Source organism: Fistularia commersonii, chromosome 36 (assembly GCF_037954325.1).
Source record: "Fistularia commersonii isolate RoL2024-O1a breed Wild chromosome 36, RoL_Fcom_v1.0, whole genome shotgun sequence".
In the NCBI taxonomy this organism is placed as follows: Eukaryota; Metazoa; Chordata; class Actinopteri; order Syngnathiformes; family Fistulariidae; genus Fistularia; species Fistularia commersonii.
In genome coordinates, this window is record NC_141319.1 from 4,186,239 (window position 1) to 4,202,054 (window position 15,816).

Consider the following 15,816-nt stretch of genomic DNA (forward strand, 5'->3'; position numbering starts at 1 on the left):
TAATGAACAAATTAATTTGCTCACGGAAAAGTTCTGTGGCGTAAACCTAATAAACTAGAGCGATTAGCGGCTTTTGGCCGTGGCATCATTTTTGACATGAAGCTGCAACCGGCCAGGATCTTTAAATAACGCGTGATCTAGAAAAGCCGCCGAAGGTTCCACTGCGGCCGGCGCCGTGACATCATTTCGGCCAATTCTCAATTCTACAAAAATAGATCATTTGTTGTCCCCGCGTTCTTGAATAATTTATTTGGAACCGTCTCACCGTTCTGACATTTGCTCACATCATCCCCGGGCAAAGCGCAAGCAGCGGCACAGATCCCTCGCCGCCGCCCAGGAAAGGTCAAAGCGTATCGATCGCGCTTCGCAAACAAACTCTACATCGTAAGTATCCACTGATTTGGGTTAAGTTGGATGTTCTCCGCGCACGCCTCTCATCAGATACACACAAATGATGCTTTCAATTACAAGCTACAGAATTTCCAAAAAAAAAAAAAAAATGCAAAATGGGAAATCTTGAGTTTGCTGATAAAAGCGCATTTTCAATAATCATTTTCTCCATCGCTGCACCGCAAGCCTTCGCAGCCTCCGAGACGCATCGAGAATACAATAGAGCGTTATTGTCACTGTAAAGGCTGATGCCATGGAATCACGGTGCATAAGTGACAATTAAAAACTCAACTTATTCACAGTGAATCAATTGTACAGAAGTCAAAGCGCTGACAGATAATTGTAAGGGTTGTTTACAGAGAATATTGCATATCGGCGCGGCAAAGCGTTAAATGATGGATTCAGAAGGGGAAGTAAAAGAAGGAAAAATACTGTTCATGTGAAATCAATATACCGTAATTTCCGGACGATAAGCCGCGACTTTTTTTCACGCAAACAACGATGCGGCTAATATATGGACTTTTTTTTGGGTGGGGGACGCTAACAAGTTTCACGCCGCTAAAACGTTTATCCTTGTCACATCGGACTGATGAAGTGACCGGGAAATTCTGAGTTTTTTCAACTCTGACACCGAAGAAATTGACTTTGACGGTTTTAGCGCGCGGGATGAAGCCCGAGATCGCGATCGGCTAGCCGGTGCGGCTTATATTGAGGTGCGCTCAATAATCCGGAAATTACGGTATTTGGGGAAAAATTCGCAATTTAATACAACATAAATCAAATTAAATTAATTTATTAAATTAATCAATGATTAAATTAAATTAATTAATAATTAATCGGAATTGTTTTAAAAATATATAAATGGAGTACCTTCATGTTAAATGTGATTAGGGTTGCAGAGGTGGCGAGCATGTGAAAGTGCAAAAAAAAGAATTTGGATTGATCTTTTCTGATTAATTGAAGGGAAATGAAACCCAGTCAGTCGTTTTTCCTCGTGATCGAGTGGCTTTAAGCATCACGTCGTCGCCGGCTGCGAGCGCCGCTCAATGACCTCCCGGCCCCGACGACGCCGCGGTCCAGAGGAAAGTTCAGGATTAGGCCGGAGATGCAGAGGGAGGGAGAAACTGGAGTCGCTGTACTTGCCATTCCATACAAAGATACACAACCATTCAGTCACCCATTCATACGTAATGTAGATAAACAATCGTTCATATATACTGCTGTAAAAAATATAGGGAACACTTAACACAATGTAACTCCAAGTCAATCACACTTGTGTGAAATCAAAGTGTCCACTTAGGAAGCAACACGGATTCATTTTGACCTCTTTTACGGACATTATATGAATGTCGGATCAGCTTGGAGTGTTTTTCCACTTTCTTTTTGAGTGTGGCTCCGTGGGTTCATACATTTGATTTCCATTCATCGTTTTTGTGTGATTCTGTTGTCGGCCCATTCAACTATGCAAAGAACAACATATTTAATAAGAATATTTCATTCATTCAGATCAAGGATGTGTTATTTTAGTGTTTCCTTCATTTTTTTTGAACAGTGTATATAATGGCAAACCATCCACTCATCATTTACACATTATAGAGACACATTTATTCACCCTGTCATTCATTCACATGTAATATAGCGACCTACATTATTCACACACATAATATACATAATATATCACATGCATAATTTACAGGCATACATAATTCACATAATTCACTCATTCATTCACAATTCAAATAAGGGACGCCATTGATGCTCTTGTTCATACAGAAACAACTAATGTTTCCCCTAATTTTCCATGTGTCTGAGCAATTTAATGTACAATTAGATATAATGTACAATTTAACGAAGTGATTTAGTCCATTTGCAATGGAAAAATACATCATGCATAACGCATAAAATACCAGTAATGTATCGATCTCCATTCCCATCTTGCACCTTCGTAGAATTCCAACCGCATTTAAATGACTTTTGTGTTGGATGTGGCGCTTGAGGCACTCCGGCTTCCATTCTGTCTCACCGGGTTTTGCCCGTTGACTTTCAGACTTTCTCATTGGAAAAAGAGTGAGATTTCTCACCGTTTTTTTTCTTCTGTTTCCACATTCTCCGACAGCCATTCCATCCGAAAAGAACCGCATTCCTTTTTTTTTTTTCTTTGGCTGGGGTGAGTGGATGTGCCACTGCCTCTTCAGTTTCTCTCCAATTTCGTCAAGAGGGAATAGAACTTTACTAATCCCGATGGAAATTGTTTTACCAGAATGCTCCGTCGTTGCTTATATTCACTCCAAACATGATATTGATTTTATTGCTGTCAGGTTTCCTTCTTGCAGGAAAACCTTCAGTGGCATCTTGCGGTGCTCCGGTGGTCTCAGTCTACAACTGAAGGTCTTGTTGTCCCTGATGCGGAGCAGCTTCTTCAGCATCCTCCTCTCAGACATTTCCAGTCTAATTCATCTCCCAGGACGGAGCCAGCCTTCCCGATGAGCTTATTAAGTCCGTTAGCGTCGGCCACCTTCAGCCTCCAGGGCAGGGGTGTCAAACTCAAATACACAGAGGGACAAAATTCAAAACTAGGACACAGTTGCAGCCCAACATTGATATTGATTGAAAAAAATCTTCCCCCAGATATAGCAATGAACCTTTTCATAAACAAGTTTTGCTTAAAAACTAAATATGGAACAAGCATAGCTTAATACTGTGCAATTTATAACTTAATATTGCACACATGCAAATTTTCTGCCTAAGTAGCAGGGTGCCAGTATTAGCATAAGGTCGCTATGACTACTGTACACAGAGGAGAGGGCGTTTATGGGTCCTGTTGGGATTTTCGGGCCAAAACACCAGCAGAAAATTCTGGGATTTGTAGAATTAGCGGCACATGCACTGTAGACTATCCCGGCGGGCCAGCTCTAAAAGTCATTTGGTATGGCTTTGCGGGACAAATATAATTACAGTGCAGGCCAAATTTGGCCCGCGGGCCAGAGCTTGACACCTATGGTCTACGGCACGGAAAATGACGCTGAATACCAAACACCTACAACACGGCTCTGCAGACGTTGAAAGACCAGAGTCTCCTGAGAAAGAACAGGCGGGTCTGACTTTTGGATGTGAACAGCAATATGTTTTCACTTGAAAAACATACCAAAAACTACCCTGCTAATCGCACTTAGCCCCCAACCCCCCCCCCCCCAAAAAAAAATGAACGATGAAATGAATGTGTGTATGTATATGGTGCTGAGATGGCTACTTGGTTGGATGGTCACTTCTGACTTTCGACCACTGCATCTTCGGTGACTGAGTTGCACTTCTTGTGAGTCGCTTTGGATAAAAGCGTCTGCCAAATGACTGGAATGTAATGTGACGTAATGGACGCCCGGGTACTTGTACTCGTCCACATCAGTCCCGCTGATGGAGATGGGGTTTGCACAGGTCGTCCTTTTCCTTAAAGTGCACCAGCAGCTTCTTCGTTTTTGTTATATGGAGTTGCGGGTGGTTTAGTCCACACCGCTCCACAAACAAAACACGATCGATGAGGTTAGTTAGGTGCGTGAATACGTGTGTTTACCGCGTCGTATCATCGGTCGACCGACGTGTCACGCTCTTAATTCACACTGCAAAATGGAACCGAATCAACTTGTGTTTATTTTCAGTTCAGGTTGGATTTGAAAATGTGCAAGGCAGCGGCGCTAACCTCCGTGCCGCTTGCAGTGACCTATATTTGCTTTATTTTTAAAGACAACTCTCAATGCATGAGCTCGGCACGCTTCCATGGCACTACTGCGCCCCCTGGAAAAATATGAAAATCTAGTTTGCAGAAATGGGGAAAAATAATAAAATGGGCGTGTTTAGGTTTTCCCTGGAGCAGGCGGGCCCTTCCGGACACTTTTGGATTATATGACTCGAGTAAAATATAGCACACATGCCGATCGCTGCGAGTCCATCCTCTTTCTGTCATCTTAACGCGAGAGGCGTGCCGGAGGTTCATCCGGAGCTAAAGAAGACTTCATGGCAATCCCCGCAGAGCTGCTCGACTCTCCTCAGTCTGCTTTTAAGTCCGCCGAGTTCCAGCGTCTCACCTCGACCTCAGCCGTTACCACGGATATCACACTTGTGGATGAAATATTCTCATTTAAAGGAAATGAGACCTCGGCTTCTCTGCGCTTTTTTCAAATGGAAAAAAAAAAAAACTCCACGTCCCCATCGTTGCAATTTTCCCCTCGCCCCCCCATCCACTTTCTGCAGCCGTAGTCTGAAACCCACCATGTGACTTCCTGTCCTTTTTTTTTTGTTCAGATTTTTTTTTTTTTTTTTTTTGCACTTGCGCAAGATACATGGAACGATGCCTTGACTGATTGTTTATTTGCTTTGCGCTGCCAAAGCATTGCTGCTCTAGTTCACCGTATCAATCCGCCACAAGGTATCTTGCATAACAGGAACTTTAACTAAAACAAGTTTCCATGACCTGTATTTATGTGAACTTAAAATTAATGTCTCTTCTGTTCTGGACTGAATACGTCTATTTGTTTTTTTTTGTTTTTTTTATTCCCCCGAAGGCAAAGGTATCCCTGAAAGTTAAACTTCTCTGCAGGTGTTTGATTGACAGGTACATACCTATCCCTCGACTTAAGAGTTTTATTCGTTTCGTGATTTATTCGCAATTTGATCGCGTATCCAATCATTTTCCCCATTAAAAATGAATGAAACGCTTTAAATCCCATTCCAGCTCCCCGGCTTTGTTACATGTTTTTAAATAAGATTTAATCATTTGTGTTATCAATATATATTTCCTATGAATAAAAAAATAATGTATAAAAACATAATAAAAGAGAATGTAGAGAAATAAGCTGTTTTTTTCATCTCTATTTTATTTTATCAAGTTTCTCCAAAGGGCATCGATAAAGTATTATCTAGTCTGTGGTGGTTCTCAGTCATTCGTGTCATGAATACCTTTAACTTTATCCGTATCTTTATTTTTTATTTATTTCAATCTTTACTGTTCTTTTTATTTTATGTTTATTATTCGCTATTTTATTTATTTTAATCTAGAGTTCTATTTTGATTCTTCCTCACTTGAACCCGTAGCACAGAGGTGTCAGTAATTTTTTGTGTCCGGGGGCCACATGAGAGATGAGATGAGAACAACTTTATTTATCCCGAAGGAAATTGTTGTGCCAGAGTTTCAAGCAAAAACATAACAATAATAGATAATAGTAGGAAGGAGGGAGAATAAGATACTGCCTAATTTGATGTCAAGGGGGCCGGACCAGTAAAATTATTACCTAGAAGTAACACTAAGTCCAAATTATTCCTTGGTTTTAGTGTAAAGGAGGTAAACAGGTAAAGTATAAAATCTTTATATGTAATGAACTGTTCCTCTAAAAAAATACATGATGAAGTAATATCAAAAAAGAATTGATGAAATGACCCCCTAAAAATATTGTTGCGTTAAAAGAAAATCTTGTCACTAGAATTTATTAGAAAATGGATTGGTCGCATGTATAAGAGGACGTATCATGTTTCGTTTCCGAGGCTATTCTGGTTATTAAAATCAATCTTTTAAATTTTGCATGTTTTTTTTTTTTTTTTGCTATTGTTTTTGTGGTTTTTATAGAAATAGGAAAAGATCATTTTAACAATGTCACTAGACATTTTTTTCATCAAAAAGATCATTTTGTTTTCAAATTTGGAAGTCAAAAATACATTGCAAAGTTACTTTTTCAGTTTTTCCTTGTACTTTTTTTTTTTTTTTCTTCAAACTCACCGTATAAACCCCCCAAGTGCATGTGAGAAAAAACACGTGGCTGCACTAACACAAAGATTTGATTTCAGGCAGGGGGGCCAAAAAATTTTGTTCCGAGGGCCACAATGGGCCGGCGGGCCACGAGTCCGGGACCAGGAACTGCTTTCAACAAAAACCAATTTCTCCCCTGGGGGATCAATACAGTATTCTGATTCTCATTCTGACGAAAGCCCTCGGATGTGGCGTGAATAAAATTCAATTCCGGTTGCCACGACGAAGTATTTTCTTATTTTACCTTTAGTATATTTACCTTCAAGAGGAAACCATGATGCCGGCTAACGACGGTCTCTGCAGAGTCTCCAAAAAGTTGATGATTTATCATCATTGAAATTTTAAAATCAATATCTTATTTCCTTCTCTGCACGTCGCCGATAGACGTTCTGTCACAGACACACGCGGACACACACTTACTACTCTTGTGACGTCACATCGGTCGCTGTGACGTGTCAGAAAGAGAGGGGAGGGTGGGGGAAGTTGTTGTGACAAGCGGAAAAGTTACAGTCATACCCGAGCTGTGGAAAATGAAAGTGTGTGTGTGTGTGTGTGTGTGTGTGTGTGTGTGTGTGTGTGTGTGTGTGTGTGTGTGTGTGTGTGTGGTGGTGGTGGTGGGGGAGTGGGGGGGCTCTGGTAGCGCCCCCTACCGGCCGGCTCACCCTACGGCGGCTGTCCGTGCGTCGGGGCGGTGCGTAAAGGGCGCGCTCCTGGGAGGAGACGGGAGGCTGGGCCAGAGGAGGAACCTCCTCATCCTCATCCTCAGCGCGCATCTTCACACGCCAAGCAGAGTGAAGTGAAAGTGCGCAGAGGAGAAAAGACGTCGGGGACGGGAACCCCCCTCCCGTCCTCCACCCCCCACTCCCACTCCCAACCTGCAAGCATCGCGCTGCACAGGACTTGTGATTTTTTTTTTTTTCTTCCTTTTCTTTTTTTTTTTTTTTTTTCTACTCACATCCACTCAACATCTCCCCGCCCTTCCTCCCGGTCGAGACCCACCATGCCACATGTTGCCCGCCGCAGCCGCGCCGCGCCGCTGAGCGGACTCTCGCCGGCGCCATGGCACTGAGGAGCGGCTGCGGCTGCGGCTGCGCGCCGGTGAACGAGGACAACGCGCGGTTCCTGCTGCTGGCCCTCTTCATCGTGGTCTACCTGTTCTGCGGGGCCGCCGTTTTCTCCGCGCTGGAGCAGCCCAAGGAGCGGGAGGCCAAGGAGCGCTGGGCGCAGCGCTTCGAGCACTTCAGCCAGACCTACAACCTGAGCAGGAAAGCCCTCAAGAACTTCCTGAGGAGCTACGAGGAGGCGAACGTGGCGGGGATCCGGGTGGACGCGATCAGACCCCGGTGGGACTTTACCGGTGCTTTTTACTTCGTCGGAACGGTGGTTTCCACTATTGGTAAGACCATGTTGTCAGTCGTTTTATTAAAGAAAGAAAAAAAAAAAAAACAACAAAGATTCGTTTTAAAGTGCATGAAATCCAACCTCTAGATGTTTCCTGCACTTTGGAGTTCTCACCAGCGGCCGAACTTTTAAAAACACCTGAGAGAATCTCTGCAACAAACGCCAGGTGTCTTAATTTACGGTGTAATTTGTCGCCTGCAGAAGATCCACATCCTTAGTTTACAACTTGAAATCGGGACATTTTCCCCCTTTTTTTGGGAGGGAGTTCTTTTGTTTTTCACCCCCGGAGAGAACAAACGTAAGGGTGTCTCTCCGGGCTGTTGAGCAGAAACGAGCGATGAATCTCCTCCGAGCACCTTCAGCCCACGGCGTCTTATTGAAAGCCTTTTATTCCGGGCGCCTGACAGAAAGAAAAGAAAGAAAGAAAGAGAGAGAGAGAGAGAGAGAGAGATCTCTCGAGTGAGCGAGGCGAATTGATTTCTCTGGATTGCGTCCGACTCGGGCCCCTGATTGGTCGGTCGTCACCTTAGTTTCCCCCTGAAATAACATCTCAACGTGCATTAATACCCTATATTTACATTTCGGGGTACCTGGAGGCGCCTCCATCGCCCGACGAGCTTAAGGCTGTCAGATCGGCGTCTGACCTCTCGTGATCTTCGTCCGTCGCTCTAGTATGTCGGCGTCTCAACGTGAGGCCGCCGTCATCTCGCGACCGACGGTGGATGCGTATCACGCACCAAAGCGCACGTCGTCGGTTAAATCCACCGGTTTCGTGGGGCGGTTTGGATCTAAACGTGCACGTGGAGGTCGCTCGGGTTCAGGGAATACACTCGTCTTTACTTGCGTAATGGACGCATGCTAACGGCGCCATATTTGGAGACGTGCTTAATGAGTACTAATTAAGGATCTGAGTCACTGAATTGTTACGACGAAGGTCGCAAACGTTGATGTGCGTAAATGTGTGCAATTATCATTAGCGTTATTGTTTAGACACTCAGTTGTTTTATTTTGCATGTTTTTCCAAGGAGACCCTAATTGGAAAACAGTAGGGGGCCGATACTTTTTTTGTTTCCAATGTACGGTCGGTCGAAAAACAAACCGAGAGACGTTTGCTCATTTGCTTGCTCGGAGGTCGATGGAAACGACGAAATTCTTCATCCGAGCTCTGACTAATCCTGCAATGTAATACATCCTTTCCCGTGTTGAGGTCTGTGTGAAATAATAACGCTAATAAATAAAAGAACGCCAGTGGCTTTCTTGTGTTTACAACTTTCAAGCTAAGCTAATCAGCTGTGGCTTGGTTGTTTCTAACAGTAAGATGAATTGTCTCGTTTAATTCATGTATTCAGTTGTTCATTCGTCATCTAAACCGCTTTTCCTGCACTGGCCACACATGAAGACATACGATCATTGAAGCCGCCGCATGTTTTTGGACTGTGGGAGGAAACCAATGAACCCTACGGGTCCCTACCGATGCAAATGTAGAGCAATTATTTCTTTTTCAACACCTAGTACTAATATTTTCACCAAAAGTAAGCTCATAATTGAATCATTTACTAGCGCTAAATGCGGTTTATGCATTAAAGAGAGGAAAAAAAGGTCAGAATTCTGTCACGCCGCCCACGTTGTCATCGACAAAACCAAGCCTGTGAGCCACGCGGTCCTGAATCCATATCGGTCGCTTCCCTCCTCCACCGAGTCCACATCTTATTGAGCTGGTCCAGCGGCTCATTAGAGCCACAGTGAACAGAGCGTCACGGCAGAGATGGGGGGCGGAGGGGGCGACTTTCATTACCGTGTTTGGTGGAAAACACCGAGTAGAACCTCGAGAAGCCGTTTCAAAGTCGAGGTAATCACATCCAACGCAAGAGGTCTTTGCCCGCAGCACCGCGGCAATTAGTCTCGTTTTGGTGTGTCTTCATAGCGCAAGATACGGCAAGGCTTGTTTGCGATCGGCTCGCCCGAAAGCGGCGCCGAACGTCAGGAGTTTGCAGAAAATCACCGCGGAACCGGTAGGATTCGTACCTTTCGGCGACACGGAGTTCTGATCTCGGGGTTGCCGATGTACCGCTCGGCTATCGGAAGAGCAGCGGGCAGATAAGGCGAGAGGTTACGTCGCTAATAGCAACCTCGCGGCGAGCGGGAAGACGAGAAGAGTCGAGATCGGGCGTTTGGATAAGGGTTTACGCTTAGAAAGAGGATTATCTTGGGATGTATTTCATCTTTTGTCGGGACATCAATTGGTTTAACCCACGCACACAGAGAAGACTTGACCCTCTGCGGCAGAAAGTACTTGAATGCTTTTGCTGAAGCACGGATCTGATGTACTTCTTCCCCTCCACTCCATTTCAGAGGGAAATATCGTACTCTCCGCTCGTTTATTTAGAAGTACATCTTACTTCCCAGACAAGCGGTTCATCATAAAGTACTGGTTATTAACTAGAACTTCACTAGGACCAAAACATTTGCATGAAGAACAATTCGCCAATGCCGATTCTATGCTTTTACTTCACATTTAATTCTTGAAGTACTTCAGTGTAATAGACGGATATCTGAGGGTACGTTTCCTAGGAGTTGAGTGAAACAGCTGCGGCCTCAAGGTGGGATTCGTCATTATGGCTGCCGCCGTAGCCTTGACCTGACTGGCCATTAGTTGTACTGATTTGCTTCCAGGCAAAGGAACTGTAACCGTGAGAAGGGGGAAGCTGACGAGGAGGCGGCGCCTCTCCTTAGTTCGTCATAATAAGGAAGTGAAACTGTGAGTGCGAGCTGTGATTAGACTGGATAGTTTCCAAGGAGGCGGTCAGGGGTTTTTTGAATAAAAGGTCATAATGTGCCTAATATTAATCAATGATATTCAGCATCTAATAGTATCAAACGTGAATAAAAACAGAAAGCGGTGATTTGTAAATTGTCGATGAGTTATATTCAATGGAATGTAAGACGAGGATTAGATATTTAATGTGTAAAGTAATAAAAAAAATGTACTTATGTATTTATTTATTTTTGCAAAATATTCACTTTGATGCCTGCAACACCTTCCTGCAGTTGAGGCTCCAAAAAAAAATAAAAACCTTTTACAGGTGAGCAGGTTAATTGGAATCGGGTGAGAGTTCAGGTCGGAGCATGGTGGAAGGGCTAAGTTGGTGTGAAGTTTGCCACTTTGTGCAATCGCTCAGTTCAAGAGCAATGCTTCTCAACGTACGATTGCGAGGAATTCAGCGATTTCATCATCTACCGTCCATAATATGAAAAGATGAAGGAAGGACCAAATGGAGGACTAACTATGCAAGCAGCAAGTCTGAAAACCCAACATTGAATGACAGCCTCAGGCGGCGATTTAAAAATCAACATTGTTCTGCAAAGGATGCAACCATGTTGGCTCAGGACCACGTCAACAAACCGTTTTCAATCAACAGGGTTCGTCACTTCGTCTACAGTTTTTAGGTAACGCTTTACCGCACAAAAGCGAAAGCTCAACAGGACCCAGATACGCTCTTCGGCTTCTCTGGGCTCATCTGAGATGGACCGACTGTCAGGAATGTAAAGAAGACTAGGACAATACAGATAGTTACCAGCCCAAAAGGTCAAAAGCCAGCATCTGTGATGGTATGGGGGACACGATGGTTCCCGTTGCTTTGGTTACTTGCACCCTACGAAGATAACATAGAGGTTTTGGAGCAGCGTATGCTGCCGTTTAATCTATGCCAAGTCATTTTCTGCACGTGTTTGTAGTAAAAGCACAAGGGTACTAAAGCGGCACGTCTACTGTTGGTGAGCTAACGCAGTTGCAAACGTGGCTTACATCCCATCTTCACATTGTACGCAATGTCCAAACCCAATGGAGACATACATCGATGTATGTAACGAGGGGCAGAGTGTGATGTGATTTGCTGAGTTTGCGTGTTCTCGCCGTGTTACCTCCCTCAGTCCAAAAACTTGCCGGAAGTCTATTGGAGACCCCAGAATGCCTGGAGGTGGTTGCATGTGTACACGGGACCCGGTGATCGACTGGCCGAGCATAACGCACCTCTCGCCCAATGACCGCTGGGATAGGTTCTAGGATGAGCAGTAAAGATAATGAATAGATGTATAACTATATGTTTTTTTTCTGTATGTCAGGGTTTGGAATGACCACTCCTGCAACCATCGGAGGGAAGGTCTTCCTCATGTTCTACGGCCTGCTGGGGTGCGCCGCCACCATCCTCTTCTTCAACCTCTTCCTGGAGCGCGTCATCACGGTCATCGCCGTAGTCCTCAAGTCGTGCCACGAGCGGCGGTACAGCAAAGCCGTGCTCCCGCAGAACGGTCGAGAAGTTCCGGAAGGCAGCCGAGCCGGGGGGAAAGGCGAGGATCTGGCAGGCTGGAAGCCTTCGGTCTACTGTGTCATGCTCATATTAGGGGCGGCGGCCATATTGGTGTCCTGCTGCGCCTCGCTCATGTACTCGGCAGCCGAGGGTTGGGGCTACCTGGACTCGCTGTACTTTTGCTTCGTAGCCTTCAGTACGATCGGCTTCGGAGATATGGTGAGCAGCCAGCGGGTTGCCTACGAAGGCCACGCCACCGCCGCGTACCGGCTCGGCAACTTCCTGTTTATCCTAACAGGCGTCTGCTGCATCTACTCCCTCTTCAACGTCATCTCCATCGCCATCAAGCAGGTCCTCAACTGGCTGCTGAGGAGACTCGAGGCCCCCTGCCGATGTTGCTTCCCCAGGAGGGGTCACCACCCACACCGACACCCCCGTCGGAATGTGGTGGCGCCGGGCCACTTGCGGGCCCGCAGAGACCCGTCTATCGAGACAGACGCCGTCAACGAGAGCGAGACCGACCCAGGTCGCAGGATGTCTGGGGAAATGATCTCCATGAGAGACTTTCTGGCGGCCAACAAGGTGAGAGCCGTCGGATATTGCCCTCCGACGAATGCGGCGAAAGGCGCTGTTACAAGCACGATAATCGATTTGCACTGCGTGTAATGTGATTTGACTGCACTCAAATATCGTCCTGTAATTACTACTGCAATCGTTACGCCATCTTCTTGAGTTTCTCTTATACTGAACCGAAAGGTGCTTTTCAGTGCATAGCTCCAGCACGGCAACGCAAAATTGCAGTAATATTTTTTTATGCGTGACGGTAAACACAAAAAACAGACGATGGTGCACTCGCTGGTAGGTTTGTAGTTTCATGTAACACAAAGCAAAACAAGGGAGCAGGCGAAGGCTACAGGCTGCACTACAAGGTATTAGCCATGCTAACATGTAGCGTTCTTGCCGCGACAACATTCTCTGGCCGGCAGTCTCACGTCAGGTTTGTATTTGTAACGTCATTCAATCAGGCACATCAAGTGCTGTTACAAGGTACTAACCCAAATGGAAACGCAGAAAGAATGGAGTTTAGTCATGGCTGATTGTCATTGCTGAAATTACTTGAGAAAACAATATTTGTACATCAACGCTAGGTCCTTCTTGTTATTTTGAGAGTTAAATATTCATTCTTTCATTACCCTTACCGCTTATCCTACACTAGTGCCTATCCCAGCGGTCAATGTGTGAGTTGCGACGTTCACTCCGGATCGCTCACCAATCCATCGAAGGAACAAATCTCAACTCGCACATCATATTGAAACTATCTTTCACCCGCTCACGCGCACGTCATGCAGATATATTTTGCTGTGAGGCTGAAACTCGACAACAACTGAACCGTTGCAGTGCGGTGTTTGAAAAAGGAATTTACTGGATAACTTTTGGAATCGCAAATGAAACGCCCACAAAAAAAAAAAACAACAAAATATCACGTGAGTCTTAAAATTAGGATCTAATCCCACCCCCCCAAATCTGCATGATATCAGCTTTAGGATGCCAGTTATGTGAAACACACACACACACTCACTGACTCCTCTGCATGTGAATCATTGTTTCATTGCTTAAGTTGTCTTTTCAATTGTTTTATTGTCTTAATGAAGTCGTGATCGTGCAGACTCGTACGTGCCGCAGGGGCCTCACGACAAATATGAATGTCAGTGTGAAATATCTTCATCATTTTAGCTAAACTTCTTCGAGTAAACCCGGGAGATTGACACTAAAGGCGGCTGGAAGTACTGGAAGCTGGTTCCGGTAACCTAGCAACACTGAGGCTTGGAAGAAGTGCTCCAAATAGGAGTTGTGGAGTGTTACCAGCGTAGCAACACATCTGTCGGACTCTCGCTATCTTCTTCTCCTTTTCCTCCGGGCTGCTCAACTCCAGCGTCGCCACAGCCAATCGTCGTCCTCCATTTTCTCTCAACCCAACGAACTTCATATTCTCTCTCACTCCATCCATAAATCTCTTCAGTCTTCCTCCAGGGCTCCTCCTTGGCAGTTCCAACCTCGGCCATAGCTGCCTATAAATCCCAGTCATGTAAACTTTTTTATAAAGTGACGCCCCTGACATCTGGAAAAACAAGATCTCCCATCCATCAGCATTCCTATCTTGTGCAGCCCTACCCCCAAACATGTATGTCTTTGTCCCCTTGAGATACCCCCAAACATGTATGTCTTTGTCTCTTCATGCCCCATCCACATACATGTATGTCTTTGTCCCCTTGAGATACCCCCAAACATGTATGTCTTTGTCCCCTTGAGATACCCCCAAACATGTATGTCTTTGTCCCCTCCATGCCCTACCCCCAAACATGTATGCCTTTGTCCCCTTAAGATACCCCCAAATATGTATGTCTTTGTCCCCTTGAGATACCCCCAAACATGTATGTCTTTGTCCCTTCCAGGTGAACTTGGCTATTATGCAGAAGCAGCTATCCGAGATGGCCATCGGGAACCCGCGCCAGCCCACCTCCGCCTCACGCCAGAACGGCTTCTCGGGCGGGGTCGGCGCCCTCGGCATCATGAATAACCGGCTTGCAGAGACTAGCGTGGACAGATAGGGGTATGAAAACACGGATGGGCCCGGCGGGAACCGAGGAATGGGAGGCGTGACGATGGATTGACAACATATTGATGCTGAACGCTGCCTCCCTGGACAAAGCGGACAGGTTTTCAGGTTGCTCACCAGACCTTATAACCGCGCTGTACACGTTTGCCATCAGTGAGTGGGGCTGACCTGCGGCGGCTACCGCTTAGAATCACAACGGCATGACGCGCTTAGCATATCTACATGAATGATGCATGATATTTTGCTGGAAGTCTCACATGTGGATCAAGCTACGTCTGCCGGAATGCTTTCCCCTCACACCCCCCATGAGGAATACAGTTTCCATGGCGATAGCAAAGCCTGCTTGGCGCTGTTGTATCTAATCAAATTCAAAAAAAAAAAAAAAAAGGTACTTCAGGCCAAACTGCTACATCCACTCTCCGCCAGTACTTAACGTCGCTCTCTATATCTCTACTCACAAAAGCTGTATCTGTCCAAAGTATTAAAGAAAGAAAATGGCCTTTAATGAAAAGTCTTTTTCTTGGCTCTCCCCTGTGTCGTTTCATAAAAGAGCACGCCACGCAGGCAATAAAAGACAAGCTGCAGTAATTGAATGTATGCTTTTAACAGATTATATCATTGAACAATCAGACTGTTAATGCTCCTCTTTTGTTTACATCGTTCAAGAGTCTGGCAAACTCTTATATCTCTCTTTCTCCAGCCAACCATTTACAACGCATCCCTCTGTTTTCACAATAAAGAGAACCTCATTCTCAACGTGAAGGATCCATCTCGGCCCGACTGGGACTTTGCTCCGTGACGGAAGATAAATGATGACTTTTGCTGCGGATTGTGTGATTTTGTCACCCCCTCCCTGGTCTTCGATGCGGATACAAATTCAGTGAAACAAGTAGCCCCGGGCCCATTATTGGATTTTAACTCAGACGTGTAAAACGTCTGCGCCAAAGGCAATTATGAATCCGGTTGCCCGGGAGGAGAGGGGGTCGGGGGCACAAAATGTGAAGAGGGTTTATTTGTGCGCAAGAACTGCCAGTCCTGGTTACAGCGACTATAAGGAGAAGCGGCGTCGTAACAACCAGAATAATGACAATAACTCAAAGCAGCTGCCGTGCTTTTGACTGACTGTTATCGCCATCGCGGTGCAATATCACAAAACAATCTTGCTTCACGTCTCTGTATAAACTAGCTTGAAGGAAAATCTAAACCCGTTGCTGGATGATAAAATGACCTTGTGCAAGTGACTGCATGTTGCATGCAGAAAATGCACCACGTTTACAGCAGCGGAGACTCCCGAGTCGAAGTCCTTT

General features: G+C 45.4%; 1 protein-coding gene across 2 annotated transcripts; it reads left to right on the forward strand.

The window, feature by feature from the left end:
- Positions 1 to 6,803: 6,803 nt before the first annotated feature.
- kcnk13b (potassium channel, subfamily K, member 13b) lies at positions 6,804 to 15,014 on the forward strand. Of its 2 annotated transcripts, XM_086143085.1 has the most exons (4): positions 7,083 to 7,580; positions 11,708 to 12,111; positions 12,244 to 12,474; positions 14,346 to 15,014. In XM_086143085.1, exons 1-4 carry the CDS (start codon positions 7,244 to 7,246, stop codon positions 14,499 to 14,501), a joined length of 1,128 nt encoding a protein of 375 aa, XP_085999211.1. In that variant the 5' UTR covers positions 7,083 to 7,243; the 3' UTR covers positions 14,502 to 15,014. The 2 variants fall into 2 exon arrangements, with proteins under 2 accessions (XP_085999210.1, XP_085999211.1); XM_086143084.1 differs by having other exon boundaries at positions 6,804 to 7,580; positions 11,708 to 12,474.
- Positions 15,015 to 15,816: the final 802 nt, after the last annotated feature.